This window comes from Pleurodeles waltl, chromosome 2_2, assembly GCF_031143425.1.
Source record: "Pleurodeles waltl isolate 20211129_DDA chromosome 2_2, aPleWal1.hap1.20221129, whole genome shotgun sequence".
In the NCBI taxonomy this organism is placed as follows: domain Eukaryota; kingdom Metazoa; phylum Chordata; class Amphibia; order Caudata; family Salamandridae; genus Pleurodeles; species Pleurodeles waltl.
Window position 1 is genome coordinate 975,021,191 of NC_090439.1, and position 27,730 is coordinate 975,048,920.

Here is a 27,730-nt window from a genome sequence, read left to right on the forward strand (position 1 = left end):
CTAGTTTGTGCCTCAAGAGATGCCTATCCTCGCTGAGAAATGCTGCACTGTAATAAAAGAGTGTAATGATTGACAAACTTTGTTGCACAACGTCTAGCATAGATTCACTAGGCCTTAAGCCGAGGTACATAGCAGGTAAACGTTTACGAGCTTGGTTCATTCTTCTGTGTTCCAATACGTTCTTTAATCCCATTATGCAAAAGAGCAACGAGCATGGCTTATGTCCTCCTTTTAGGTCTGGCCTTTGGGAAAGCTTATTGTTTTTCAAAACATTCATACATATACATCATTTGAGTGACATATGATCAGAGAGCTTCATCCATTAGTCTGCTAAAATGTCATTCACATTTTGCTTCCCCCCACCACAGCATGCATCACAGAGTAATGGCCAGCCCGCTTCTTCCCATGAGTTCACCTGTCTGGTTTCTCAACAAAACCTCTGCACGTTGTTCACATCTGCCTAAAACTCACCTTTATCTTTAGTGACAAAGGTATTTTTAATGTTTTTTTTTTTCTTGTTTATGTTGTATATTAGCTTTAAATAGTGACTATTTATTATGCCTACCCTATGGTGCCCACTTAGATGGTGATTTATTAGTGGTATCCTATTTATAAAGTTATAAAGTGTCTACTAATCCTATAACTGCCTGTGATTTTAGTGCTTTATTATGTGGTTATTTATTCTTGTCTCATTGTGAATACATTTTAAATGTGAAATGTTAATACAAGTATGTGGCATCCACATTTAGATTTTATGTTTTTCTCTTTCATTTTTCTTTTTGCAGCAACATATTTACCATTGCACAGCTTGAGAAACCCTGACCTATTGGATGAGTAAATTACTATTTATAGACAAGTAAAATACTCCCCAGCCATGACTCTTGTATGAGCTTGCAAATGGGGACTGACTGAAATACAGGAGCTAATAGAGACTCCAACAGTTCTGGGTTAAATAATTAGTTGGCGAGGGTACATATTTTTAGTACAGTGGGTTACATGTCTCAACCATGATCTGAACCATATGTTTTCGGGTGTTAGACATTTGGAAAATACTGTAGATCTGTTTTTAAATAATTTTTTCTTAATATGCCCAAACCAGAAAACAGCCTTGTTTGGGATCGAGGATGGCCAAGATATAAATCCTGGTGGAGCGACAAGCTGGTCTTCATAGACAAGATCTTTAATTCCTGCTAGTTAGACGTCCTGCTGCCATCCCACCCTACAATTGTTCATCATACTTAATTAAGATGAGTGTGCAAAATCATGAATCTTGTTATTATTTGAGTTGCCGCTATGGAGTAATTTCTTAGGATTTGTGGAGCTGTTTGACGTTACCGCTTTACTTAATCAAGAGAAAATGTGTTGTGGCTTTGTTTGCTTGACGTTGTTCTGATACCCAGCAAAAAAAAAAAAAAAAAAAAAAACTTTATTGGATTTAAAAAAAAATAATCAGACGAATGTTGGATAATTTATGTGACATCCTTGAAAAAAAGTACTGGGAGAAAGTATTCCTCTTAAGTGCCTTTTATCCATCAGGAAACCAAGACTGGGCTATCTCACAAGTGTTTTTATCTCTTTTAGCTAAAAAAAAAAAAGAAAAAGCTAAAAGTAATGGCGATTAAAAACATACGTAGAAGTATCTGCTATTCAAAAGAGAAAAAAAAACTAGAAAAAAGCTACACAAATGCTATTTTCTATTTAATCTGTTGGAAATTGCGAGCAGAAGCCCAAACATCTTATATTATTTGTTCACAGTAAAATGTATTGAATTCAAGATAAATACTTGACCTTTCAACATAGAGAAATACCCACAAATTGATAATCACAGAATTTTTTTATTTGACGAGTAAAATACAATATGGTTATTTAGTGTACAGTTTACTCACTTGTATAGAACTACAAGGATCATGCAACATGCCCTTTGCATGTTGTGTGCAGAAGCCTAAACATCAAGGGCTCAATTATTTGTTCATAAAAAAATGTTTTAAATTAAAGATTAATAGTTAACCTTTAAACAAAATGAAATACACACAAACTGATAATCGTGCAGCATTTTTTTCATTTTTGACGAGTAAAACGCAATCTGGTTATTTGGCACATAGTTTACTCACTTGTATAGAACTACAAGGATCACTCAAAGTATATTCCACGTTTTCTTTTTGAAAAAGTAAGGAAAGTATTAGCTGTGAATGAGTAGCCTTCTCCATTAATGACCTAATGTCAAATGGAAAGAATAAAAAACAGATATAGCATTAAATCGTAAAGTTCCTCAACAAAACAGTACAGGAACATTGTTCCCTCGTGAATGTTGAATTCTGAAAATGACAAATTCTTTCCAAATACCTCGCGTACACAGCGATAGTTACTGTGAATGGCAATTGCATTGCCTTTGTGTCAATGTGTCGTGTACACATGATAACGTTGCATAAAACTTATTCGTCCAGAGTAATTGTTCCCATTACTGTATCGGTCGTCTTGAATTATAAACCTTGATGCCGTTCTGTATCGAAGATCGTGCGTATTTAGTCAGCAGGGCTCCTATTGTTTGCTTCTCTCCACACAAGTCTCTGTTGAACACAATAAGAAAAGGTGTAAACGTAGAGCACAACCAATCTGTGGTCACAGCCTTGAATTCATAGCCAAGTCATAGCCATCATTATATTCCATGGCGGTAAACAGTAAAATAGGATCCATTTGTAGAGGCTGTCTGACTGCATAGGCTGCCTCGGGGTTCTTGTATTGTCACCTAAAATGAAAGGGTTCATACTTTGTGCAGCTCAGACTTTTTTCACACGAATGTTATTCTTAAAAAAGCGAAAGACAGCCTCAAAAGAAAGCACCATGGAAGCTCACACATTTTGGATAGTAAAATGATTAAGTAATAAAACAATATTTTACATTTCTTGTCCAATGTATTCTGCTTACAAATTGCTACTCACCATCCACGTGGAGAAATAGGAAAGCTCTGGTGAAGCATACACAAGGTCAGGATACTGGAGGGCCCAGAGTGGGCTGCAGGGGCTGACATCACCGTAGGTGCATTGGAGGAGCGGCCTCTTGCAGGCGGCGGGGCACGGAAATAAAGCTCCCTGAGGAGTGAGGAGCCGGTGACCAGCTCAGGCATCATCAGAAGTTGGTGGGTATGTGTGACTGGCCTACAGTTGGCACAGCTGAATAGGATGCCCGGACAGTGCACTAGATCTGCAGCCTTGGTGATACCCAGTGAGGGTGGAGCGCAATGGGTGGAGCCCTTGATCATGCTCTCGGCATACCGGGGGGCATCTCCACAGCTATGGCGCTGATGTTGGTCTGGGCATGGTCCTCGCGGGTGAGCCAGAGAACTGACTGTGTGCCCATGACTTTACAGACATTTAGCAGCAGAAGCTGAGCATTTGGTGCCTAGATTGAGGTGAGACATGTGGGCCTTATGAGATATACCCCTGTAGTAAGGCTTCCAGTGGCCGTGGACTGGACCCATATGTCTGGTTCTCTCTATGGTCATTGGCGCCTTAAGTGACAGCTGCGCTGTTCGACTGGTAATGTCAGATGTCCACTGGAGATTTCACGGCCTGCACACTGAATAATAAATCACCAACAGGTTTTCTTGAGCCCTGTACAAGACAGGATCTGTGCCGCTCTGTGGTGAAGGTGAAATACTACCTTGTGTCCCTGCTGCGTGATGCGGCTGGGGGTTCAAGACCCACACGGCTGTGAACCTATGTTCCCCTGCACCCAGTCTATTGCAAGGACCCAATGTCAAGATATATGCGTAACTAAGTACGAGAAAAGGTTTCCGGTTTTCACATCCCTCCTTTGAGAGGTGCTTGGGTGTGGGTGTTGCTGACCCTTGAGCCGAATGCCTCTGCATTTTCCTGGACTTCCAGTATTGTCTGAAGGTCACAGTATGCACATAGATCAAATGAGCAAACACAACGACTAACAGTCAAAGATGAAGACGGTTTTGCACATAAAGATTGGCGCTCGAATTCTGCCAGGAGGACGATCAAAATGTGTAGTCACTGCTCAAAACAATGGAACTTAGCCTGGTATCTATAGGCACCAACAATGACTCTCTCACCACCAGAATGGATCTTATGAAAACCAAGACAAACAGGAAAACTAGGCTGACATCTGCAAAACAACACCTATCCAACCTGGAAGACAACATGCGTGCACAAAACGAGAAGCTTCTAACTATATGGAGAAAGTCCCAACTCTCAATAAAACTACAAACACAGATCACGGATACAGGTACACTAGAGACATGTAGAAGAATTGCATGTGTCCATGTATGAGGCAGACAATCTCTCCTGCCTATTTGTAGTTAAGTAGCCCCACTGATCCCCTGTGCCGAGGATCCCACCAAGTGCACCAGCGTGCCCGTATTTGCCCACCTGGGACAGAGACACAGTCTTTTAACTGGCTAGGGAGAGAAAGGATTTTACTCATGTTTATCAATCAACCTCCATATTGCTAGACTTCACCACAAGAGTATCTGTCACCGAAGAAGCTACAGCAGACAGGAATTAGGTATAGCATGCTATGCTAGATCGAGGATTGAGGTACAAGGCAAGCAGCATATTTTCCAAAACACCGCAGCAGGCCATTCCTTTTTACACGGCGTAGGTTTGCTGTGTAGTGGCTGTGCCCAAGGTCCTGGTGACCTGGCCGTGCCAGCCTCAACAAGCAAAGCTGAAAGACACCCGCCATAAACTGGTCTCATAGGAATGTGCACGGCAACTGGTTGTAGGTCTGTTGGGGACTAATCAGTTGAATCTTATGTTCTGATCCGTTGATACGAGGCTGCACATAGTTGTGCTGCGTTCTTAATGCCTTTCTATTATTACCCACTTAATGCTTAAAGATGCTATTTGTAAGCTTAAGGCACAAGTCTAAGATTTAAGAGACTGCTGTTCATATGCCTTCCACCCCCCCTTCCCACCGTAGGGTGGAGGGGTACGCCAGTCACTCGAGGCGAGACCCCTGGTTGGGTGTTCCCCACAAGCTCATGTACATAGTGACCGATGATTACTTGAAGATTTGTCGCCGGGTGTCTAACATTGAGTGGATGGTCGTCGGCACAGTGGGGGTGTGTGAGGAGGGTTCGTCCTTACTGGTTGAGCTAGCCTGGGTAGACGGACAGCCCTGGCTCCAGTGGAAGAGTCTGACCGTGCTGCATGGGCAGGGCGGCTTTGCTGCCCCCGATTTCGAACTCTATTATTTATGTGCACAGGCGCACTAGCACAGCACTGGTACCGCCCACCCCTGAGGCCACGACATGTTCCCATTAAAAAGGATACCGTGCCCCCGACTCACTGGCAGTCTATATCACATCGCATGCCAAAAAGCAAGCACAGGTTACCTTCTAGGAACATGAGGCCTAGCGCTCGCTTGGAGTATCTGTACTCGCCGCAGCTGCCCTCCTACACTACCCTGCTTTCATTCCGACATGAGTGGAAAAACACGCAGCTACCACACTTGTTAAATCTGAACACCTTCAGTGAGGTATTCCCAGAAGGACAGTTTAATGCCCTGCAGAAGCGGGGCAGATGAGGAACGCACTTCACTAGAATTTTTCATGTTTCAGATTGCATACAGCCTGTAAAGTAATTCTTGATACTTTTCTACAGGAACCAACGCAATTCAAACACTTTCCCTCCTGCTCCTCACAGCTAAATCCAATAAGGGTCTTATCAATCACTAATATGTCTCTAGGCCGCTGGAAGCCCCAGAGGACAAGCCCAATGCTGGAGAGAAATGGACCTAGAACTGCATAATCAGCTCACAGAAGGGGTGAGGGCTTAACTTCTAACAGCACTATACACTTCAGATTTCTACACAGGGTTTGCTACACCCCACTCAGTCTGTGAAATAATGGACCAAGGGACACAGCCAGCCGCCCATGCTCTGATGCGGAGCGCCCGTGCTGGATGTCTACATTTGGTATGGTTGCGGCCCCTGATAATAACCTACTGGGATACAGTAGGTCAAGGTGACAACTGTGATATCTCATCCACTTAGTCTATGTCCCAAGGTATGTTAAAAAGATATTCCTGCTGGGATCAAGAAATGTAGTTATAGCACTGCTGCTTGCAAAGCGTTGAGCAGCCATGCATTAAGAGAGCTGCCTCAGTCTCACGCAGCGGAGATGGCTTGGTCATATAATGTACTGCAAGGCGCAGCTGGTGGCCCATGTGGGGCTGCTACCCCTTACGTCAGGCCACAGGGACATATGGGTTCCGTTGTGTGACTGTCTACTTGACCTTGATCATATCCACTATACGATTAGCAATCGATCTAACTGCACATTGTCACAGTGGGTAGATATGCACTGTGACGCTGATGTGATTTAGGGCCATATGTACGAAAGGTTTTTCCCATAGACACAGAATGGGTAAAATCCTTTGGTACATCTTGCCCTTAGATCCTATTATCTTGCACGCTGCAAAGCAATTATGTGCCTTTTTGTATCACATGCAGGGATGGTAAAAGTCTGTGAAAGATTGGTCGTATACAGGGAGTGCAGAATTATTAGGCAAATGAGTATTTTGACCACATCATCCTCTTTATGCATGTTGTCTTACTCCAAGCTGTATAGGCTCGAAAGCCTACTACCAATTAAGCATATTAGGTGATGTGCATCTCTGTAATGAGAAGGGGTGTGGTCTAATGACATCAACACCCTATATCAGGTGTGCATAATTATTAGGCAACTTCCTTTCCTTTGGCAAAATGGGTCAAAAGAAGGACTTGACAGGCTCAGAAAAGTCAAAAATAGTGAGATATCTTGCAGAGGGATGCAGCACTCTTAAAATTGAAAAGCTTCTCAAGCGTGATCATCGAACAATCAAGCGTTTCATTCAAAATAGTCAACAGGGTCGCAAGAAGCGTGTGGAAAAACCAAGGCGCAAAATAACTGCCCATGAACTGAGAAAAGTCAAGCGTGCAGATGCCACGATGCCACTTGCCACCAGTTTGGCCATATTTCAGAGCTGCAACATCACTGGAGTGCCCAAAAGCACAAGGTGTGCAATACTCAGAGACATGGCCAAGGTAAGAAAGGCTGAAAGACGACCACCACTGAACAAGACACACAAGCTGAAACGTCAAGACTGGGCCAAGAAATATCTCAAGACTGATTTTTCTAAGGTTTTATGGACTGATGAAATGAGAGTGAGTCTTGATGGGCCAGATGGATGGGCCCGTGGCTGGATTGGTAAAGGGCAGAGAGCTCCAGTCCGACTCAGACGCCACCAAGGTGGAGGTGGAGTTCTGGTTTGGGCTGGTATCATCAAAGATGAGCTTGTGGGGCCTTTTCGGGTTGAGGATGGAGTCAAGCTCAACTCCCAGTCCTACTGCCAGTTCCTGGAAGACACCTTCTTCAAGCAGTGGTACAGGAAGAAGTCTGCATCCTTCAAGAAAAACATGATTTTCATGCAGGACAATGCTCCATCACACGCGTCCAAGTACTCCACAGCGTGGCTGGCAAGAAAGGGTATAAAAGAAGGAAATCTAATGACATGGCCTCCTTGTTCACCTGATCTGAACCCCAGTGAGAACCTGTGGTCCATCATCAAATGTGAGATTTACAAGGAGGGAAAACAGTACACCTCTCTGAACAGTGTCTGGGAGGCTGTGGTTGCTGCTGCACGCAATGTTGATGGTGAACAGATCAAAACACTGACAGAATCCATGGATGGCAGGCTTTTGAGTGTCCTTGCAAAGAAAGGTGGCTATATTGGTCACTGATTTGTTTTTGTTTTTGTTTTGTTTTTGAATGTCAGAAATGTATATTTGTGAATGTTGAGATGTTATATTGGTTTCACTGGTAATGAAAAATAATTGAAATGGGTATATATTTTTTTTTGTTAAGTTGCCTAATAATTATGCACAGTGATAGTCACCTGCACACACCGATATCCCCCTAACATAGCTAAAACTAAAAACAAACTAAAAACTACTTCCCAAAATATTCAGTTTTGATATTAATGAGTTTTTTGGGTTCATTGAGAACATGGTTGTTGTTCAATAATAAAATTAATCCTCAAAAATACAACTTGCCTAATAAGTCTGCACTCCCTGTAGTTATTGCTGTGCAATATATTCATTATAATGACTGTAGTGTCATGTGCATTGTTGTTTATGAGAGTATGTTAAAAAATAATAACATTATTAAAAAAGGTCAAGATACAGCAAACGGTTAGGAGGAAAACACAATGGAAGAGGGAAACACCCTCGGAAAAAACACAAACCAAAACAGGAGGACCGTCTGGTAAGGGATAACAATTTCAAGTACTGACTTTTCAAATCAAGAAACATTCTTCTGTAGTTCCCGGAACGAAAAGTCAGCTTTTGTAACACACCCGCATTACACGTTTCATTTAACTGAGATCCTGCTGTCATACTCAATGGCAATCTCCAATTTATAACTATCTTCATACCCTTTCCGATCCATTGTATTCTAATTCCATTGACATCCTTAATTAAATACCCCTCATTGAAGATCAAACACAAACTGAGGATTCATTCTATGTTCATGATCAAGAAACATGTAGAGTCTATCAAGTACATCGGTCCACCAGTCACATGGTGTTGTGAGGTTATTTTAGCGCTTATGTAGGCACATTTATTTTAGAGTGGGTCTGAGGCCTGTGCCCTCTTACCTAGTCACTTGTCATTTTATTCCTCTTATTATTTTAGCAAGGCTTCATTTTAGTGGCAATGTTTTATTATTTTATATCAGTTGCCCTCACGCACAGTTGTTATTTATTTTTCTGCACGTCATTTCATCTTGTGCTCTCTCCAAGTCTATATACAATCATTTACGTGGTATTGCTGGTCCAGAAAGTTCAATGTCTACCCTACACAGAATAACAAGATGTTTCATTATAAAACAACATGCTGCCCGCACCAATTTAGAGGGAACTTTCCAGCCAGCTTGCAGTCTCATGCTGCATGTTGTCACATTCTCTGCTGAAACCTCAAGCTTACTCTTTGTCTATGTGGGAGGACTCCCAGCAGACCAAGATACCTCTTTGTTACCTCTAACACAGATATGGGGATTGGACTTCCTTCCCTGGGCTAGAATGGTGGATTAGGGCTACTACTGCTGTTTGCTATTATGTCGAAACCTAGTAGTGTAGGTAGGGATATTAGGAACGCTATTGTGACAATTTGGTAGGGCTCTTCCTGTTTTTCACTTTCCTGGCTACTGCTGTAAAAGTGTTGTGTTTCATTATCCTCGTAATCGCAATTCATGTTTTTTGAAGACAGAATGCAGTTTCTTCACTAAAATCTACTGAACCAAGATTCTGCTTGTGTTTGTCTTTGCATGTACAAAACTTGTATTACTGAGAGAAAGGGGTACAATCTGTTCTACCACAACTTCCCTGAGGAGTCAGAGTGTCATGTAATAGGCTGCCACAAACCACCTTCAACTTTGGTACTGGTGAGGTGCTGCTAGCTAGCCAGAAGGGTTAGGCAGACAGCTGTTACACGGTGTGGGATCAGACTCAGTCTCGCATACTCGGTGTTGCTGCCGCCCCAAATCCAGCAATGTTGTTACTTTAATGGGAGTCTACGACAATGGTACCTTATATTGTATAAGCATATGGGTAAAAATGGTAAGTCATATTTAGAGTCACCAGAAGTCATTAAAATGAGCTGTTGTGTATACCAGAACACCAATTTGCACTTTTTTGTTCATGTATTCAGTAAATGTTTTACACCATTATGATGTGTAATGTGAGGCCACGTTTCTTTTTACGATTGAAGTTACTTTTTGGCGAGGCTTTATGGATTGTTTGTGATAAACTTGAAGAATTCTTATACTGAATCTAGCAATTTTGGGACTTCTGTCTGTTACCCTAGATTGTTCACCTTTTCATGGACTGAATTTTGCTTCATACTGACTTCTGTGTGCTGTGACACCAGCATTCAGTGCCACAGTGTGCATTCTCTGTCCATTTAAATAAGGTAAAATTGTTGCCACCCAATTAGCTTCTTAAACTTTCCGGTAAGGCACTGGTAAGTTGGCACAGGAAATACACCAGTGGCAAGGAAGTTAAATATCATACCAACAGTAGTGTATATTTAGCATGGACATGTGTCAGTGAAAAGGTTTGGCTTTATAGACTCCTAGCATAGTGTGTCAAAGAACTTCTACATGCTACTGATGGCAACGGGGCATTAGTGCCTGCATTCCCAATGCGGTGGAACAGGTACTTAAGGTTGAAAGAAGCTTTATGACCGAGGAAAAACATCTGGTCAGGCTGCATCAAGCACAATAACAGTCACCACCCTGGTGATCAGCAGCATCCCAGGGATTCTTATCCAGTATAGGGACTAGTAATAGCATTGCTGCCCTAACAGTGGGAAGCAAGCCTACCCCTTTCCTGTGCAGAATTATACAGTTTGAGGACTTATGGTATAAGTATCACGTTGTATGTGTCTGATCCATTGGAACCCCACACAAGCCAGGACTCTGATTCTTGTGCCTACTGAAAAGCTGGTGGTGGCTTCTCTTATGTGTGGTAGGCAGCACTTCCAGAGTTTCCTTTTGTACTGGACAATATTTGGAGAGGTGTCCATAAGAAAATATTTATCAGTATGTGGGGCAGCAGGCTGAGAGTAATGACAGGAATAGTAATCAACAAAGACAGCACTGATCTCTGCAGGTGTGCGAAGTTGGGTCCCATCTTCGTGGCAGTCATTTCCAGCCTGGAGTTGTCGGTGTGCAGCGGATGTGCAGTTTCTTTGCCTTTTTGTCTACATATTGTCATAATGAGTATGAATGAATATCAAGGTATCACAGTTTCTCCAAAGAAGTGGCATTTTCAGATCAGCTTCCTCAGAACTTAGCGGCAAGTATGTATGCACAGTACCTTCTGTCATGTCACCAGTTCAGTTATTGGAGCCCCATTCATGGCTGCCTTCTTGTTTTGTAATGCATCTCTGCGGATTTCATACAATCTGATCAGTAGTGATAGAAGTAACTGATAGGCCAGGCACATTCATATTTGCGGCATCATCCAACTTCCCATCTGATTTATTCGACTGGGAGGATGTCTTTCTGGGGAAGACTGAAGTCCCAGTGCATCCCCACAGGACCACTGCTGGGTTTACTGTTTGTCACCGCCCAATGTTTTGTCCAATCCAATGCTGCAGCTGCATCAGACAACAAGCATTGGCAAAGACAATAGGTTTCGTCTATGCAAGAGCTATCAACTTTGCCAATATGTTTCAGCCTTGTTGTACACCAGCGTGGCTGCTGTTCATCATGGCTAAAAGTTTGTGGCATGGAGAAGAGTGGCTTGGAGTGTCGTAGAGTGGAACGGCAACGAGTGGAGTAGAGTGTTGTAGAACAGAGTGGCAGGGAGTGATGTGTACTGGAGTGGCATAGTGTGGAGTTGCGTAGAGTGGCATACACTGCAGTGGCAGAGTAGAATGGATTGGTGCAGAGTGGATTGGTGCAGAGTGCACTGGCGCAGAGTGTTGCAGAGTATACTGATGTGCAGTGCAGTGGCATTGAGTGCAATAGCATTAAATTCAGCGGTGTACAATGCAGTGTCATAGAGTGGAGTGGCGCAGAGTGAAGTGGAGCAGCACAGAGTGGCATAGACTACAGTCGAGTGCTGTAGTGTAGACCATAGTGGCGTAGAGTAGAGTGGTGTTGAGTGGCGAAAAGATGAGTGATGCAGAGGGCGGTGGGTGGCACAGAGTAGAGTCATGTGGCATAGATTGCAATGGCATAGAGTGGTGCAGTGTAGAGTAGCATGACTGCTGCAGATTAGAGTACAGTACCATACAGTGCAGTGGCATACAGTCCAGTGGTATAGAGTGGAGTAGTGCTGAGAGGTTAGTGGCAGAAAGTGCAGTGTTTTAGAGTGTCAGAGTGCGGTGGAGAAGAGTAGAGTGGCATAGAGTACAGTGATGAGGAGTAGAGTGCAGTGGTGTGGAGTGCGGTAGTTAACAGAGTGGAAGAGAGTGGAGTAGTGACAGGGTGCAGTGGCGTAGAGTAAATTGTTTCAGAGTAGAGTGAAGTGGCATAGTGTCAAGTGGTGCATGGTAGAGTTCAGTTGCGTAGAGTGGCAGAGTAAAGTGGCATAGAGTGCAATGGTGCAGAGTAGATTAGAGTGACATACAGTGGATTGGCATACAGTGCAACAGCATAGAGTTAAGTGTTACAGAGTAAAGTGCATTGGCATAGAGTCTATTGGCATAGAGTACCGTGGCAGAGTGCACTGTTGCAGAGTAGATTAGAGTGACATACAGTGGATTGGCATACAGTGCAACAGCATAGAGTTAAGTGTTACAGAGTAAAGTGCATTGGCATAGAGTACCGTGGCAGAGTGCACTGTTGCAGAGTGTCTGAGTACAGAGGTGTAGAGTGGAGTTGTGCAGAGTAAATTGGTGTGGCCTAGACCTGGGTGCTGTAGAGTGCAGTGGCGAAAAGTGCAGTGGTTTAGAATAGAGTGGCAAAGAGTGCATTGGTGTAGAGTAGCGAGGCATAGTGTGAAGTGGCGTAGAATGTAGTGGTGCAGAGTGCAGTGATGCAGAGTGCAGTGGCGTGAAGTGGTGCTGAGTAGAGTGGAGTGCCACAGAGTGACATATTCATGGTGTGGTAGCACACTGCCATCACAGACAACACATTTTCAATTGAAATGACCATTACATTGTCCAACACATACAGTTTTACTAATTAAACTACACTGTGCACAGACTAAAATGTGTGGAAATCACATCACCTAGTTTAATGATTTGTTTTATCATATTAAGATATTTGTTTCCAACACGCTTCAGAAATAACAAAAAATGTGCTGCATTTGTGCGTTCATAATTCTGACATATTCTGAAATACTTACACAGTTTATTTAGATGTTGCAGTGTGCTAGACAAAACTCTTTCATACTCCTGCTATTCAGCAGGATTGTCACATGAATCCTCGTACTTTGTAGTCAGGGAAACAAAAGTAAGCAAACGCCCTTGAAAGACAAAGCTTGGCATTTGACCTTGGTCTTTGAATGTACAGCAAATGTGACGAGATAAGAACAAGATTTACAGCCCTGTTTACAGAGTAAGAACTCGGAAGGATTCTGTGAATAAGGTTTTGGGAAGGTAAGGACCACACTTAAGATGGACTGCTTAAAACAAATAAAGCCAGCAAATGGAAAGCAAGAAAACATGAGTTACAAACCACAAAGCCAATGGCAAGCACCAAGCAGAATGGATTCCTATGTCAACCTTCTGAAGCACCAGGATGTCTTTGTGACCTAAAAACAGGCCACACTCTTTACAATCAGGTTCAGTTTTGTTATGAACAATAACAAGTTTTTATATGGCCAGCATACTCGTTTTAACCTTGGCTGAAAAAACTCACTGCAGCTGAACTGCGTATGCATAGTTGAAAAAATCATAATTGTGTGTTTTCAAAATTCAGTGGGCTCGCATCTTTTGCCATGGTGCAGTGGTTTTGTTCTCCCATCTCAAAAATGGCAAGTCAAGCAAGTGCAGATGGAGCCTGGTCTTGCACCTAGAAAGGGAGACTGTCAGTGCAAGTGTCATTTATGTATTACTAAGTGTCAGTATCTCAAGGAAGGAAGGAACTCAGAGTTTAGCACCCAACATTCATAATCTAGAAGGGCAGGAGTTTCATGGGTGTCCTTGAAATGGGTTCACCCCTTTAGGTTCACTAGCAGTGCCTGTAAACATGCTGCACCATGCCTAAGGAAGCGTCAACTGTGGTAATTCAGCAAAAGTGAATAAAGGCTCCAGTTATCAAGTAGCCACAGGCACTATTCAGTGTTCCCCTAAGCTCAGGTTGTAATAGCCTATTCATAACTTTAGGGCCATGAAAGGATCATCCCTTCAATGTAATATAGCACAGTGCTGTGGACAGCTGTTTCATCCCTTCAATGTAATATTGCACGGTAATGTGGACAACTGTTTTTGATGTTAATTGTTACAAAGTGAATGCCAGCGCGTGAATGGCATTATTGTATCATACTGTTTATGGAGTAAAATAATGACATCTCTTCCGCGATGGATGTCAACTGCGGCTCTCAACAATGGCGTGGCTCGCCCCAGACCTCAACGCCATTCGTCCTCTCCAACATGGTGTCTCCGCGGCTCCAGCGTTCAAGCACTGGCCTCCTCCTCACACCTCAAGCCCCCCCGCACTCTCCCAGCCTCCGGTAAGTCACCTTATTTTGTTTTATATATTATGTCTCCGTGTCAGCCGGAGCCCTCCGCGACGAGCACCTTAGCCAGCCGCCATGTTCTCCATGATCTCTTGAGACTTTGTATGTTAGTTGTTGTTTCCATGACGGCTTGGGATGGAGGGCTTCTCGTATTTAGTTTTGGTTGTCAATATGCTCCTTGGAGTGATAATCATCACTGCAGTTTTCTTGAATTCAAAGTCCTCCTTGGGATGAGGTCTCCATGTGTGTGGGTTTGGTCGCTCCCACACTTTCTTGGGTTAGTGTATCTAGTGTTACTAGTCACACTGGCATGGGCTGTATTTTGTGCTGTGCAGTTCTTTCTAGCCCTGCGTGAGATATATATTTTTTTTTAATATCTAGTTGTTAGCCTTACTTAGAATGGGTTCTTTGTTTACTAGGTATTGACTGTTCCTAGGCTTGCTGTTGCTTTTGATGGGGTCTTTCTGTATTGAGGTTTAATTGTTCCTTTCCCGGCTCGGGTTGTAGATCTTGTGTTCATGTGTGGCTATCTGTGCCATGATTGAAATGGATCTCATTACTCATCATGCTTATCCTCTTCTTTACTTAAAAGTTCTGCTTGTTATTGAATCTTCTTGTATTCTGTTTTGGTTGCTTTTAGCCACATTTAGTTGTGGTTTTCATGGGGTGTAGTGTTTCATAGACTTATGTAGGATGGAGGACTTCTTATTTTGGGGCTTGGCTGTTTGTAGTTCTGCTTGGGATGGATGTCTTGTTTTACTGAGTTTTGGATACCTACCCCCATGCTTGGGTTGATCCTTATATGACACTGTGGTTTTCTTGTTCTTGATTTGAAGAGCCTTCTTGGGGGTATTCTTCTGGTATTCAGGTTTCACTGGCAGTGCCATGACTGAGATAAATCTTATAGCATACCACAGTTATCCTGTTCCTGATGTGAAGGTCCTGCTTGAAGTGGAGCCCTGTATTCAGTTATTTTAATTTTATTCTGGTTTGGTCAGTTCTAGCCCTGCTTGTGAACTGGCACTGTTTGAAGGGAAGTTCTTTTGGACTCTGTCTTGAAAGGTACTGATGGGGCTTTTCACTTCAGTGGTGACGTGCTGTGTCATGATGTTCTGGGCATCATTGTGTTTCATTATTATATTGTGATTCTGATTATGTGTATACCCTAGATATGTATATGTCTTTAAGAAATGTCTAGTTACTATTTCATAATAATAAATTATACACATATTCTTTAAACCTGTTTAACAAATGTATATTTACTCACAGTTAAATATATATATATATATATATGTGTGTATGAGTGTGTGCATGTGTGTATGTATATGTGTGTGTATATACATATATATATGTGTATGCTATTCTATGCTTAACATGTTGATATGTCATTGCATAGCTCCTAGATAAATTATTATTATATTAGATACTTATGAATCCCTGCATCTTTTTATATCACACTGAGCAAATGGTATCTTAACTATTTAACAACAAGCATTTCGCTATTGAAAAATTGAGGAAAGATAAATGAATGTTAGAAAAGTACACTTATTATTAACATCAAATATTACAAATCTTGAAAATATGTGTTTGTACAATACAACTTCACTTCTCATATTATTATACCCATTATTATATTCCTTGCACATATATTCCCTTACTATGCATTTACATATCTATTACTCTAATCCTACTGTACTAGAGAAAAAAGAAATACAAATAAATAATATTAAATGCTATTAAAAAAATAAATAATTAAATAAATAAAAAATTAATAATAAAAAAAAAAAAGTACTCTCTCGTAAGCTGTACTCTGTCTCCCCATCACCCTATGTCTCTATCAATCTATCCTCCATCCCCACTCTGACTCATCCCAAACCCATTCTACTTCTTTCATCTCCAAAATAACCCTGCTTAAGGTCTTCCCTCCTCTACCGCACGTAGCTTACCCCAAACCCTCAGTTTACTAATATGATCTCCCAAACAACTAATACATTCTAACTCATTTATCTCACCTTTGACTCACTCAAACCCCTTCTGCTTCTATGATCTCCCTAACCCCTTTTCACTGACTCCTCCCTCCTCCATCTCTGCTTTTCTCATCCGAAGCCTCATCCCATTACTATAAAGGTCCAATTAACACTTCTGGATTCTTTCCTCCTCTACCCATCCATTACTCTAGTCATTCCAACTAACAAACGTACATATCCTCTGCTCAAATTAACTCATACTAATACTGTACTCATATTTCCCTATACTAACCCACCACTAATTCCTCTTGGGTTCCGGAATAGCGTGCTACTCGCCGAAAAGCGCTTCAACGCCTTGTCAGGGGTAGTAAGCACTATATAAATACAAATACAATTACACTTCAAAAGTTATCTTAGTTCTCTGTATGGTAATTTTTATTATTGGTTTAGATATGTTCCCCTCTCAAATGCTGAGTTATACTATGGTAGAAAACACATTTTCAAGGACAAAAATACAAGGGTAAAAGTCAATTTTCATGTCCATGTATAAAACTCAGTTATATCCAGCTTCTTTACTCAAATAAAATCTAGTTTTAGTAACTTACTGAATATATGGTGCCATATCAACTTCCGACCACTTCTCTCGCATGCCAAACAAATAGTTAAATCTCTCCTGGGTGTCTTCTGGCAAGTCTTCAGTCTTTAGCATGCACACAGTTTCTGGTCTGGAACTTCGATCCAACAATGCCAAGCCCTTTTTGTGGAAAACAAACAAGTTATGTATTAGTGAATATATCCAGATTGTTCCTGGATCTAACCTACATTAGGCTATGTTAGGAAATGTTCCACAAATAAAGTAAGAGAGAGAAAGAGTGGGTGGAAGGGGTTGTTGAGAAGAGACTGTCAAGTATGAGTGTCTTGAAAGGCAAGGTAATTGAAGTATTGTCAACTACAACCTTTGGAAATGTAAAGCTACTTTATAGTGCACAATGTATTTTTCCCCAACATTTATTTATTTATTTTTGCAATTTTATATACACGGACATGGCCCGAAGGCATCAGAGTGCTTTACAACACACAGGGTTACAGCAGGTACATTAATTGTAGTTGAACTCAGACAGTTTTATCAGTGTATGTATACAGGAGATACTACAGACAGTTACAACAAAAGCACAGAGGTCATGAACAGTTAAACTAAGGCAGATCAGGGAGAGAAAGTAAATAAGTCTGGTCGAGGTTGAAATAACCAAGATGTTTGTCAACTAGAAGGCGCTTGAGGTCCTTTTTGAAGGTTGCTAGGCAGGTGGTTATGTGGAATGAGGGAGACAGAGAGTTCCAGATTCTGGTGGTGCTACCAGAGAAAGACTGGTTCATGTATCGTTCTCACTTGAAGATGGGGGAGTTCCAGGAGCAGGGATTGGGCATTTCTGGAACCCCTATTTGCTCCCTAGAATTTCAGTTTCTGATATAAATAGTAGGGTGAGGAGGAGTGCAGCGCCCAGTGTGTAATGCAAGCAATTTTGAATTGCAATGGGAACCAGGGCAGGGGAAATGTGGTTGAATTTCTTGAGACCTAAGACGAAGCGTGCTGCAGCATGCAGGGTTGCTCTCAGTGGGCCTCGGTAAACTTCTGGAATGCCTGAGAGGAGGGCAATTCCATATTCTAGTCTAGAAAGAACGAGAGAGTGCACCACCGTTTTGAGGTTTTGTTCCGGATTCAGTTGTCTGATGCCCCAAAGCTGCCTACGTTGGTGTTGGGCACTGCTGGCCATGGCTGCTATGTGGCTGTGAAGATTGAGATGACAATAGCGGGGCAGCCTTTGAAGGTGGGAAAGTTGACCATCTACTCTTGTGCAGACATTTTTGCTTTGGGTGGTGAAATCAAAAGAAATTCTGTTTTGTTGGGTTGAGTTTTAAATGGTGGTTGGACATCTAGTTTTGAATCTTTAAGAATGTATTTGAAAGCAGAGCAATGTCCTCCCGGGATGAGATTTTCTAGTATGTTTGGGTGTCATTGGTGTAGTGGTGGAAGAGAATGCTAGAGTTTCTGAGAATCATACATAGTGGTTCTAGGTAGAGGTTGAAGATCTGGCACTTGTGACTATAGCGGGGCAGTCTTTGAAGGTGGGAAAGTTGGCCATACATTCTTGTACAGGTGTTTTTGCTTTTGGAGGTTAAATGAAAGAAATTATGTTTTAGTTGGGTTGAGTTTTAAATGGCGGTTAAACATCTAATTTTTAATCTTTAACAGTGTATTTGAAAGGGTGTTTAGAACCTGTCAATGCTTACCTGAACTTAGCATTGGTTGATTCCAACATTGCTAATTTATATACTTTTGATTGGTCACCATGTTGTCAATTCCTGCTGTGCCTGCCTGTTCATGCTGTGTCGTGGAGCTTGGACCAGGTACAGCTTTCCGTCTCTGGCCACTGGCCTGTGGCTAATGTCCTTCCACTGCCTACATACCTCGAAGGTACTTTTTTCTATTAGTTATCTAGCACTCCGTACGAGTTTATCTGCAGCCAGTAACCTATCCACCTGGGATGAGATTTTCAAGTATATTTGGGTCTTGTCGGCGTAGAGGTGGAAGAGAATGCAAGAGTTTCTAGGAATCACACATAGTGGTTCTAGGTAGAGGTTGAAAAGGGTTGGGGAGAGGATCGAACCTTGGAGGACACCTTGGTGAATGCTAACTGGTCTTGAGAACGAGTTGCCCATTTACACAATTTAGGAACGGTTAGATAGGTAAGAGGAAAACAATTTGAGGACCGTGCCTCCATGCATAGTTCAAAAATACAACAGTGAAGAAAATGCTCCTGTTTTTCAGTGCGTAAGGAAAATAAAAAAAGAAATGTGACATTTTTCCCTAGAAGGGCAACAAACCACAGAAACGTAGCACACCATGTTAGTAACTGGCAGGTTGTGATGAATTATAAATAGACTTGACTTTTACCAATCAAATTTCTATTGATGCATATGGACAAACAGTCAATACCAAACAATGTGCTTTAGCCAAAGCATATTCTTTTGACAAGGTTGTTTGTCACTGAAGTGGAGAGTTATCAATTTTGCTCAAATTAAATTCCAAACTTTCAATCTCCCCTACGAGAATGAAAATTTTCTGAATTTTTTACATATGCATGCAGATGCTTTTTTTAACTTCATGCCTGTTACTATCTCAGAAAATAATGAAACATCACTGCCCTTCGCTGAGGTAGCTAGTCGAAGTTAGTTATCTTTCCCATAATTATGGGCCTCAGTCAAAGAGCACTTGATACCAGTTAACACCCTACATCGAATATCCATCCCTCACTGTCACCCAGCAGTCACAGACCAGCAGTGCCTCTGACCAGGACTGCTTCATGGGCCTGCTTCACACACTTGCTGAAAATAGAATGTAGGTCTGCCAGAGCAGGTGCTGCTTGAATTCTGAATGCCTGAGCCAACATCCATATTCCACAGATGTAGCCTTCGAAGTGCAGATGATAAGAGAAGCAGAGGCAGCTGTTCAGGATAAAGGTACACAGGCTTTAATTGACTCCAAGCCTGAAGTCCTATTCTTGCATAAAAACCCCACAATATCTTTCCCCCACAAGGAGGCATCAGCATGACAATAACCTGGGCTGGAGGTGGACTGGTTGAGTCTGGCCAGAGAACGATGTAAGTGATGGTTGAAACTGCTCCATTAACAACATTTCAAACTTTTGACTGTTCAGGCAAATCTAATTACTGTGTATCCAAGCTTGACCTTGCTCCAACAGTTTGCTACCCATTATGGATACCTCGTTCCTTCTTCCAGTTTCATTCGCCCACTTATACATTAGTAGACATTGTGGGCTTCCAGGAAAAGGACAAGTGCTGCCAAGTAACTATTGAAGAGTCTGGGAGAGAGCAGTACCCAGAGGGTCGTGGAGGAAACTCTGGACATGGAAGATAGTTGAGGAGGTGATTTCTTCCAACTTTTTGGGGATGTGTTTACAGGGATGGAGTGTGCCTTCCGCTCTTGCAATAGGGTACCAGCCCTTTTACAAGGGTTTAATGATCGATGATGTCAAACTGAAGATTAATAGACACAATTGCCTTTTATACTCTGCTGTGAGCAGCTCTTGTGGCTTTTGTGCCCAGACTTTCGTTTCCCAGGAAGCAGCTGGTTATGAAATGCTGCTACAGATTCAAGAGCCATTGATATAAAAGGAGGTTGGGGTGGGTTTGTTGTTAGACGACAACAACTCTGTGTGAGCATTTTCTTTGAGGAGCACAAAGATATAGCATGATGGACGTTTTTGAGTAGTGGCACCAGTGGACTGCAATGAGTAACTAAAGCTGGATAGTGCAAATTTGCAACTTTAGCATTGTAAACCAGAAAATGAATAGAAATAATTAGATTTTTTTGTTGGAATATTTTGAAAATGGTCTAGGGTCTCAGCAGAGTCTAACAAAGTAAATCGCATAAAAAATGTAGCTTATCCTGAATGCTGAAAAAGCCTACTTATTAGACAGGGCACAACTAACATTCAAACATGCCAAACGTATAAGCAATAATATGATTTAAAATCATAAGCCTTTCATTAGTTATCAAGAACCTTCCAGAATAGTACTTTGAGTTATGTCTAAATCAATTCAGTCTTAAGTGTATCTGGGATGGTGCTGCAATTAGGTTCCCTTCCTACCAACATTAAGTGGCCTCAGCAGAAAAAAATGCTACTTCACAGATTTAGAGAAAAAAAGGCAGGTACGTATTGGATAGATATGCTGCCTCTGAATTACCAACGTATTTTACTAAGTACCTTGACATGTCTTGTGAGATACCAATAGAAGAATGAATTTCTTACTGTTAACAAGTTTAAGGGATTCTTGGACCACTCACATGAAATGAAGTCACAATGTACACTTTGTTGGTATAAATCAGAAGACCTTATGCACTTAATATATGTCCATCGTGCACTGCTCAAAGAGAGGCATTGCCTTATGTTATTAGTTAAGGATAATCCACTATGCTTTTGCACATAGGAACATTAATTCTGTTTTATGGGCTTGTTGAATATATTGTGCGGTTGACTAGCAACATTTGTTAGATAATGGTGACAAAGCCTAGAGCTTCAAAAATCATCTTCATTGATTAAAGTGCTGGAGATTCTTACTGGTGCATCACAGTGCACCTTCGGTCGCTAACCATATTTTAGACTGTGCATGCAAGCCAGGGGGTGACACTGTTTAGTTTTGTATTATGTAAGCCTAGGGTAACGCACCAGTTCCATGTAGCTAGATAAGTTGTTTATCATAATTATCACAATGGTAATGGCTTATAGCTTTCTCCAATATTCTTTTTTAAATGAAATACGTAAGTGCACATCCGTGACCATCTCCTTTGTTAGAAAAATGTTTAGGTTTTGTCTGCACAGTAAAATCAAAAAAATCTTAAAGGGGGTTTAGAACCTGCCAATGCTTACCTGAACTTACCATTGGTTAATTCCACTGTTGCTCTAATTTACATACTTCTGATTGGTCACCACGTCGTCACTTCCTGCTCTGCTTGTCTGTCCATGCTGTGTCGTGGAGCTTAGACCAAGTACAACTTCCAGTCACTGGCTAGTGGCCAGTCTCCTTCCACTGCCTACACACCCTGAAGGCCCTTTTTTTTTAATTTATTTTTTTTAACATATCTAGCACTCCATACGAGTGTATCCGCAGCTCGTATACTCTCCCCACCAGCGCTCTTCCCACATCGTTACTAGCACCCTTCCCTCCTCCCACACACCAACCTTATGTTGCATAGCCCTCATGTGTGCTGCTCCCATAAGTCAAGGTGACCATCCTCCTGCGCAGCATTAACTGCTAGCGCCCCTTTTGTTTCCACAGACACCACAATGAAAGAATGCATTGCTCGTTCAATGCGAGTCACACGTGTGTTCAAGATCTACGCAGGGTTGCTTCTGTCCCGATCAGTGGGCTGTGTCTATCTTTGGTGTCAGGCGCTGCCAGCGCCTTGTATTTACTTTCGTGGTCTTTTCCCGCAGGATTATCTGGTGTAAGACATATGAGGCAGTTTGCAGCGGGCTTTGACTTCCTTCGAAAACATAATTCGCAAAACTATCAAATTACTGAAAATCTCAGGATTACTTGGAGGATCTGGACAAATGGTGCCTGGTGACTCACTTGAAGACATCAATGCCCCTGCCCACCTATCCCATTACCACACACAGCGCTGGCAGCCTGATGGAAGGCAGCTGGTGCCTGATACATTCCACATAACTGAGGCAGCCAGCAGCTCCAATCTTCTCCCAGCCCCAGTGGCTGTTTAAACAAATACACACTTTGAAGAACAACAGTTTCTGTGCCAATGTCTCAAACACTAGGAGTGTGAACTCTAGCTTAACTTGCAACTGTTTCGGTAAGAGAAGAACATGCTATCCAAAGTCCTCCATTTTTGTGACTGGTTTTGGCACTAGTATGTTAGCTGTTTTTAGGTTCATTTTAATTTAACATGGGGATATAACCATACTGACATAAATGTAATTTATTTGTATATTGCAAGTGACGGTGCCCATTTGACTACAGACTGTGTATCCCTGAACAACCCCTCCCTGGTAAAATGAGGGCTAACAGAGACAGGGGGTGCCTTTTGCATCATATAGCTGTCCTTCACAGATGTATAGATTATTTTCGGAGTGCGATGCTTCACTCCTAGGGAGAAGGTGGATGATTTGGGTACTGTCAGTGGTGAAAACTCCTCCAAAATAGGAATGTTTACAAACTTGTGCAGGCTCTTGGATTTTGCTGGATTCTTGTGTGTGTGCAATGAGATCCGGAGGTGGGTACTCGTAACCCAAGTGGATTGCCTTTTAGTGTTATAGGTAATCTTTTGGGGATCAGGTATGCTTTGCTTGGTCTCTGCATTTGGTTATGTAGGATGTAGCAGATTCTGTAAGCAATTAGGGCTTCTCCAATTGCATACTCACACACACGTTTACATCTTATTTTTGTAGAAACGGTAACCACTGTCATTCTTTTGAGTGTTTGTATAGTGCGCAACAATTGTTCTCAGACTCGGAGTGGCTGCTTGATTCTGCAATCGCAGGGAACTACATATATTTAATGCACTGAACACTGAAGCAGCAAACATGAAAGGAAAGTCGTATGCAGAACCTCGTTTTGCTGGGAAAGGTGAGTGAGAAACTTGCGACCTGCCATTAGAAACTCATGAAACAATCTGAAAATCTGCAGACTTTTTTTTACATTTCTGTAGTGGGGATTAGTAGAGGAGGGTGAGCCACCAAATTAACAGGGACAGCCTCTGGAGCGGACCTAGACCCCATGCACGAGCGAAATGTTTGCAATGTAAGTCATACATCATACACCAAACATCACATAAGATATGATAAAGTCTCTAAAAAAATGTTTTAAGTTTATTTCTTCAACACGTGGAATTGTTAACATTAATAAATCAAGTTATAACGATACACTGAGAAGTTCCTTATTAGAAGTGATTACCTGAACTGTTAGTAAACTAAAAGGCATAATGGTTGCCATGTAAAGACTGTATAAGGCCCAGATTGTTATAGAAAAACATTATAGCCAATTAAATAAAACACAATAGGTCTTTGAACAACTGGTAATCTGAACTCGCATATTTGAAAGTGCTTTCATACGAGACAATTAAGAAAAGAAAATTATGCTGCAATAAAAATAGTTGCCTAATACCACATAATTTAAGCTGGGGAGCTGCACGTTATCCAGGTTTTCTGGTGTCACTTTGTGCAGATCAGCCAGCAAATGTGTATCTATTTGTCCTTCCTTACTTTAAGGTTTTGTTTTTACCTGGTTGTGTACTTTTCTGCCGTTTGTATAAGTGCAAACTCTACCCAAATGTATTGGTGAGCTGTACATGACCACCAGTTACATTACACAAGGTCACCATTGTTCATAGCATTGGGGAGATTAAGTGATTTTCCCAGAATCACGTGATTTTGAGCTGACAGACTTAAACATGATTCACCAATTCCAAAGTTGACAGTTCTGACCGTAACGCTTCATCCAGGGTCCAGGGGAAAGGGTATATGGAAGGAGTCAAACAGAAGCCACAAGAAAGCCTGGTTCATTATGGGTTCGAGGTTCCAACAGGATCTCGAGGTGAGTCAGAGCCAGGCTTGAGTCTGGCTGGAGCTTTCAGTGGGTCGCCAATCTCCAGGGATGGATGCTTGGCAAGTAGTTTGAGGAAACGATTCTGAACTTAAGGGCAAATGCATCTTATGTCAATCGTACTTGCTGTGTTTAGTTTCAGCGTGCCTGAAGTTACCGATTGAAGTGTGTAGTACCCCTGATTTACTTTGTTCCATAATCAAGATCTCCCGCACTACTCATTCTTTTTGCTCTATACCACACATTGGCTTGTGTCTCCTTATTTCTGTCCTTCAGAACCACACAACTGCTTGACTCTTTGTCATGCTGACGAGGCACTTTCACTTATAAGCCAGTCCTATTGGCATCAACCATGGCTTATATTTTACATTAAAGCAGACGTTTCGCTGCTTGTGATAAGTTCTTGCAGATTCAAAAGGTCCTTCAAACACAGACAGGAGCATACCTACCATTGGTTCAGCAGATACAGTGCACCGGGGCCCAGAGCTCTGAGGGGCCCATTGAACCACGATGGTCACTGTATTTTTGCTTCCTCAACAGCAGTCCAAGGGTGCATTTTCCTCTGCTTGCATGGGGATCTGTGACTTCCAACCTACACTAATCAACCAAGCGGACTATACTGTATAGGGTCACTGCCCTAAAGTAAGCAATGGTGTTCCAAATCAGTCATGAGTATTAATTTGATGTACAGGCATTGTGTGACAAACTTGTAAAAAAGGTTGACTCAATACAGGGTACACTTTGCCATAAATGGTTCTGGTGTGCCAAGACTCCCAGGGGCATCTAAAAACAGGAAGATCTTACAAGAAGTATGTAAATGACCACACCACAGTCAGTTCATGTTGACTGTAGGCTTAAAGCAGAGTTCAACACCAGTGCTAATCACTGTCTAAGGAAGTGGTTCCCAACCTGTGGTCAGGGGACCCCAGGGGGTCCGCGAAGCCTCCTCAAGGGGTCCGCGACTGCTTAGAAAATTAAATAATATTAACAGATTAGGTCCTCAGCTTTTAGTAATGACCCTCTGGGGGGTCCCCAGATTCCAAAAATGATTCAGTGGGGGTCCCCGGGTTCCAGTAATGATAAAGTGGGGGTCCACGGAAGTCAAAAGGTTGGGAACCACTGGAAGGTATGTGCCACAGATCTGAAGCATCCAGATTTATGGTGTATGGGTGGGGATGGATGTTCGCATAGATGAAACCTATTGACTTTGCCCATGATTGTTTAAGGACAGACAGTGTAAATAGTTTATCCTTTTTATTGGTTTGTATGCAATTGTTTTATTTTTGTTATTTCTCTGTGTGGCTTGTTGCTCATAGTTTCTATTAGCCAACCAATTAGGTTTTATTACTTTGTGCAAGTGAATAGGAGGTCCTTAGAAGGGAAGCAATCACATGGGAAAATCCTTATACCTATATAAAAAAGGAGAAGGCTTGACATCCAATGCTAAATAACACAAACACCTTTAACTCTCCAGGTAGGAGACTCGGGAAAGTGGGTGTCACCTTAATGTATGCAGTGCAGTACTAAAGGGCCTCATATCTGTTTCATCAAATGGGAAGTTGTTCCTGAGGGGCATATGTCAGGGACTGATACAAGACTTCTGCTGATGAGAATGCTGCCAGGTCCAGTGGATTTGCATTGCCTAGGTTTGTGGCTAGTTCTGGGGCAGGTCTTTCCAGACAACACATGGCACAGTTGTAGAGCCTGCAGCCCTAGCATGAGACACCAGTGACTAAGCCACAACCCCTGAGGAGTCAGAGACAGCACACATGCAACGTGAAATAAACAACAGAAAATCGAGAGTGGTGTGGCCGATGGCCAGTACAGGCACTTAACTTCTGCTTCTGAAGCACCGCAGAGTATGCCCCAGTGCGAAGCCTTGAGGGCGTTTCAAGCTGAAACAACCTGCATGGCAGCACAGGTACCCTGTGGCCAATCCTAACGCCTCTGTAGAGATCAGTCTCCTAGTTCCTTACCTGGTCAGACAGGTTTGGTAGTAAAATAGATCACTTCACCTTCCACTTGACGAAGGAACAGAAAGTTTGGAAAACAGAAAATCTGAATGAAAATTATCTTAATGATAAAGGATCATGCAAAGTACAATTGAATTAATGTGGCTGGGATCTAGGGGCAATAAACGCTTATGAGGATCATCTTCTCAAAAATGTCATCTGTAAGTTACAAACCTCTTAAAGCAAGTTACCTGCGGCATGGAGCTCAATGGAGGAAGCTTCCTAGCCACAGAGAACTCCATTCCACAAAATAGTATGAAAACAAATAAGTGAGGGGGTAGAACAGGGAACAAGCTGCCTTCATCTTGCACATTTTCTATTTGATCACTTAGAACAGGAAGTAAGGACTCTAGCCAATGGAAGCCAATGTGTGTAGAGGGGGGCCTGAGCAGAGGAGTGGATGCACATGTACGCTCACCCAGGCATGGAACCTAAAAGAAGTCTATTTTATATTGGGCAAATGTACTGTGGGCCTGCTCCCCTGCTGGGAGGCAGCTCCTATTAGTGAGGAGGAAAAGAGAGGGGATGTAGCACAACAAAAGGTCAAAATAAGTTGGGAGCCTGGACTGAATAAAACTGCACGAAAAACGCTTCATAAGCTTCTGACTATGGTCGATAACCCGGGCATTACAAAGCAACTCTAGCCAAGCTGAAGCAAAAAAAAAAGTCACAGCTGTAGGCCATATCTTATCGAAAGCTTAGCACCGATGGCAGAAACTGATATACAGCAGTACTTAGAAATGTTGGTAAGGTGTTAGGAACAATTAGAATGCCATTTTTTTTATGGAAAATTAGAGCATGAGAATCAGTTTGAATTGTAGCAGTGGTCTAAAACGGATTACCTTGAGCTGGTCCAACCTGGTAGTCATTCCTTCTGGAACGCTCTGCTGCCAAACCTCCTGAAACTCGGAGAGGTTGAACTTCACTGCATTCTGCAGGAGCATATGTGCTGTGGCTCTACATATCTTATCTTCATTTAAAGCAAAACAAACTTTGCCTGCTAAGAAACAAACAACACACATTAGAAAATGTATTTTTTGTATTACAGTAGCATACCCCACAATAAACAACATTTTTATAGTTCAGGACTTTTTGCTGCAGTAGTATTTATGTAACAAAAATGATGTGTACAAATGTCAGTCCATAGTAATCCGTATTTAAACAGTTTTTGGAGTTACAAATATTAATTTCTTCCTAAAATCTAAACTCACTGATTAATTTGTATTAATTTTGACAGAATGGAACAGGCCCTTGTGGGCATCAGACCATAGAACAAAATTGGCAAGCAGCTGTTACATTCAATGAAATAAAGAAATACAATGAAAATCAACGTTAAGGTAGCTCAGAAAATTAAGGTTTGTTTTTCCAAACATTCAATACCACCTTCAGTATCGACGGCACAGACATTCAACTT

At 42.0% G+C, this 27,730-nt stretch overlaps 1 protein-coding gene across 1 annotated transcript in view; it reads right to left on the reverse strand.

Moving 5' to 3' along the window:
- Positions 1-1,815: 1,815 nt before the first annotated feature.
- The window catches only part of DSCC1 (DNA replication and sister chromatid cohesion 1), a 135,438-nt gene continuing 109,523 nt past the window's right edge, over positions 1,816-27,730 (reverse strand). The window contains exons 7-9 of the mRNA XM_069220674.1: positions 27,159-27,316; positions 16,771-16,919; positions 1,816-2,567 (exon numbers count right to left, since the gene is read on the reverse strand). Of these exons, the coding sequence (XP_069076775.1) occupies positions 2,459-2,567; positions 16,771-16,919; positions 27,159-27,316 (416 nt within the window). The 3' untranslated portion in view covers positions 1,816-2,458. The remainder of the gene's footprint in view (positions 2,568-16,770; positions 16,920-27,158; positions 27,317-27,730) is intronic.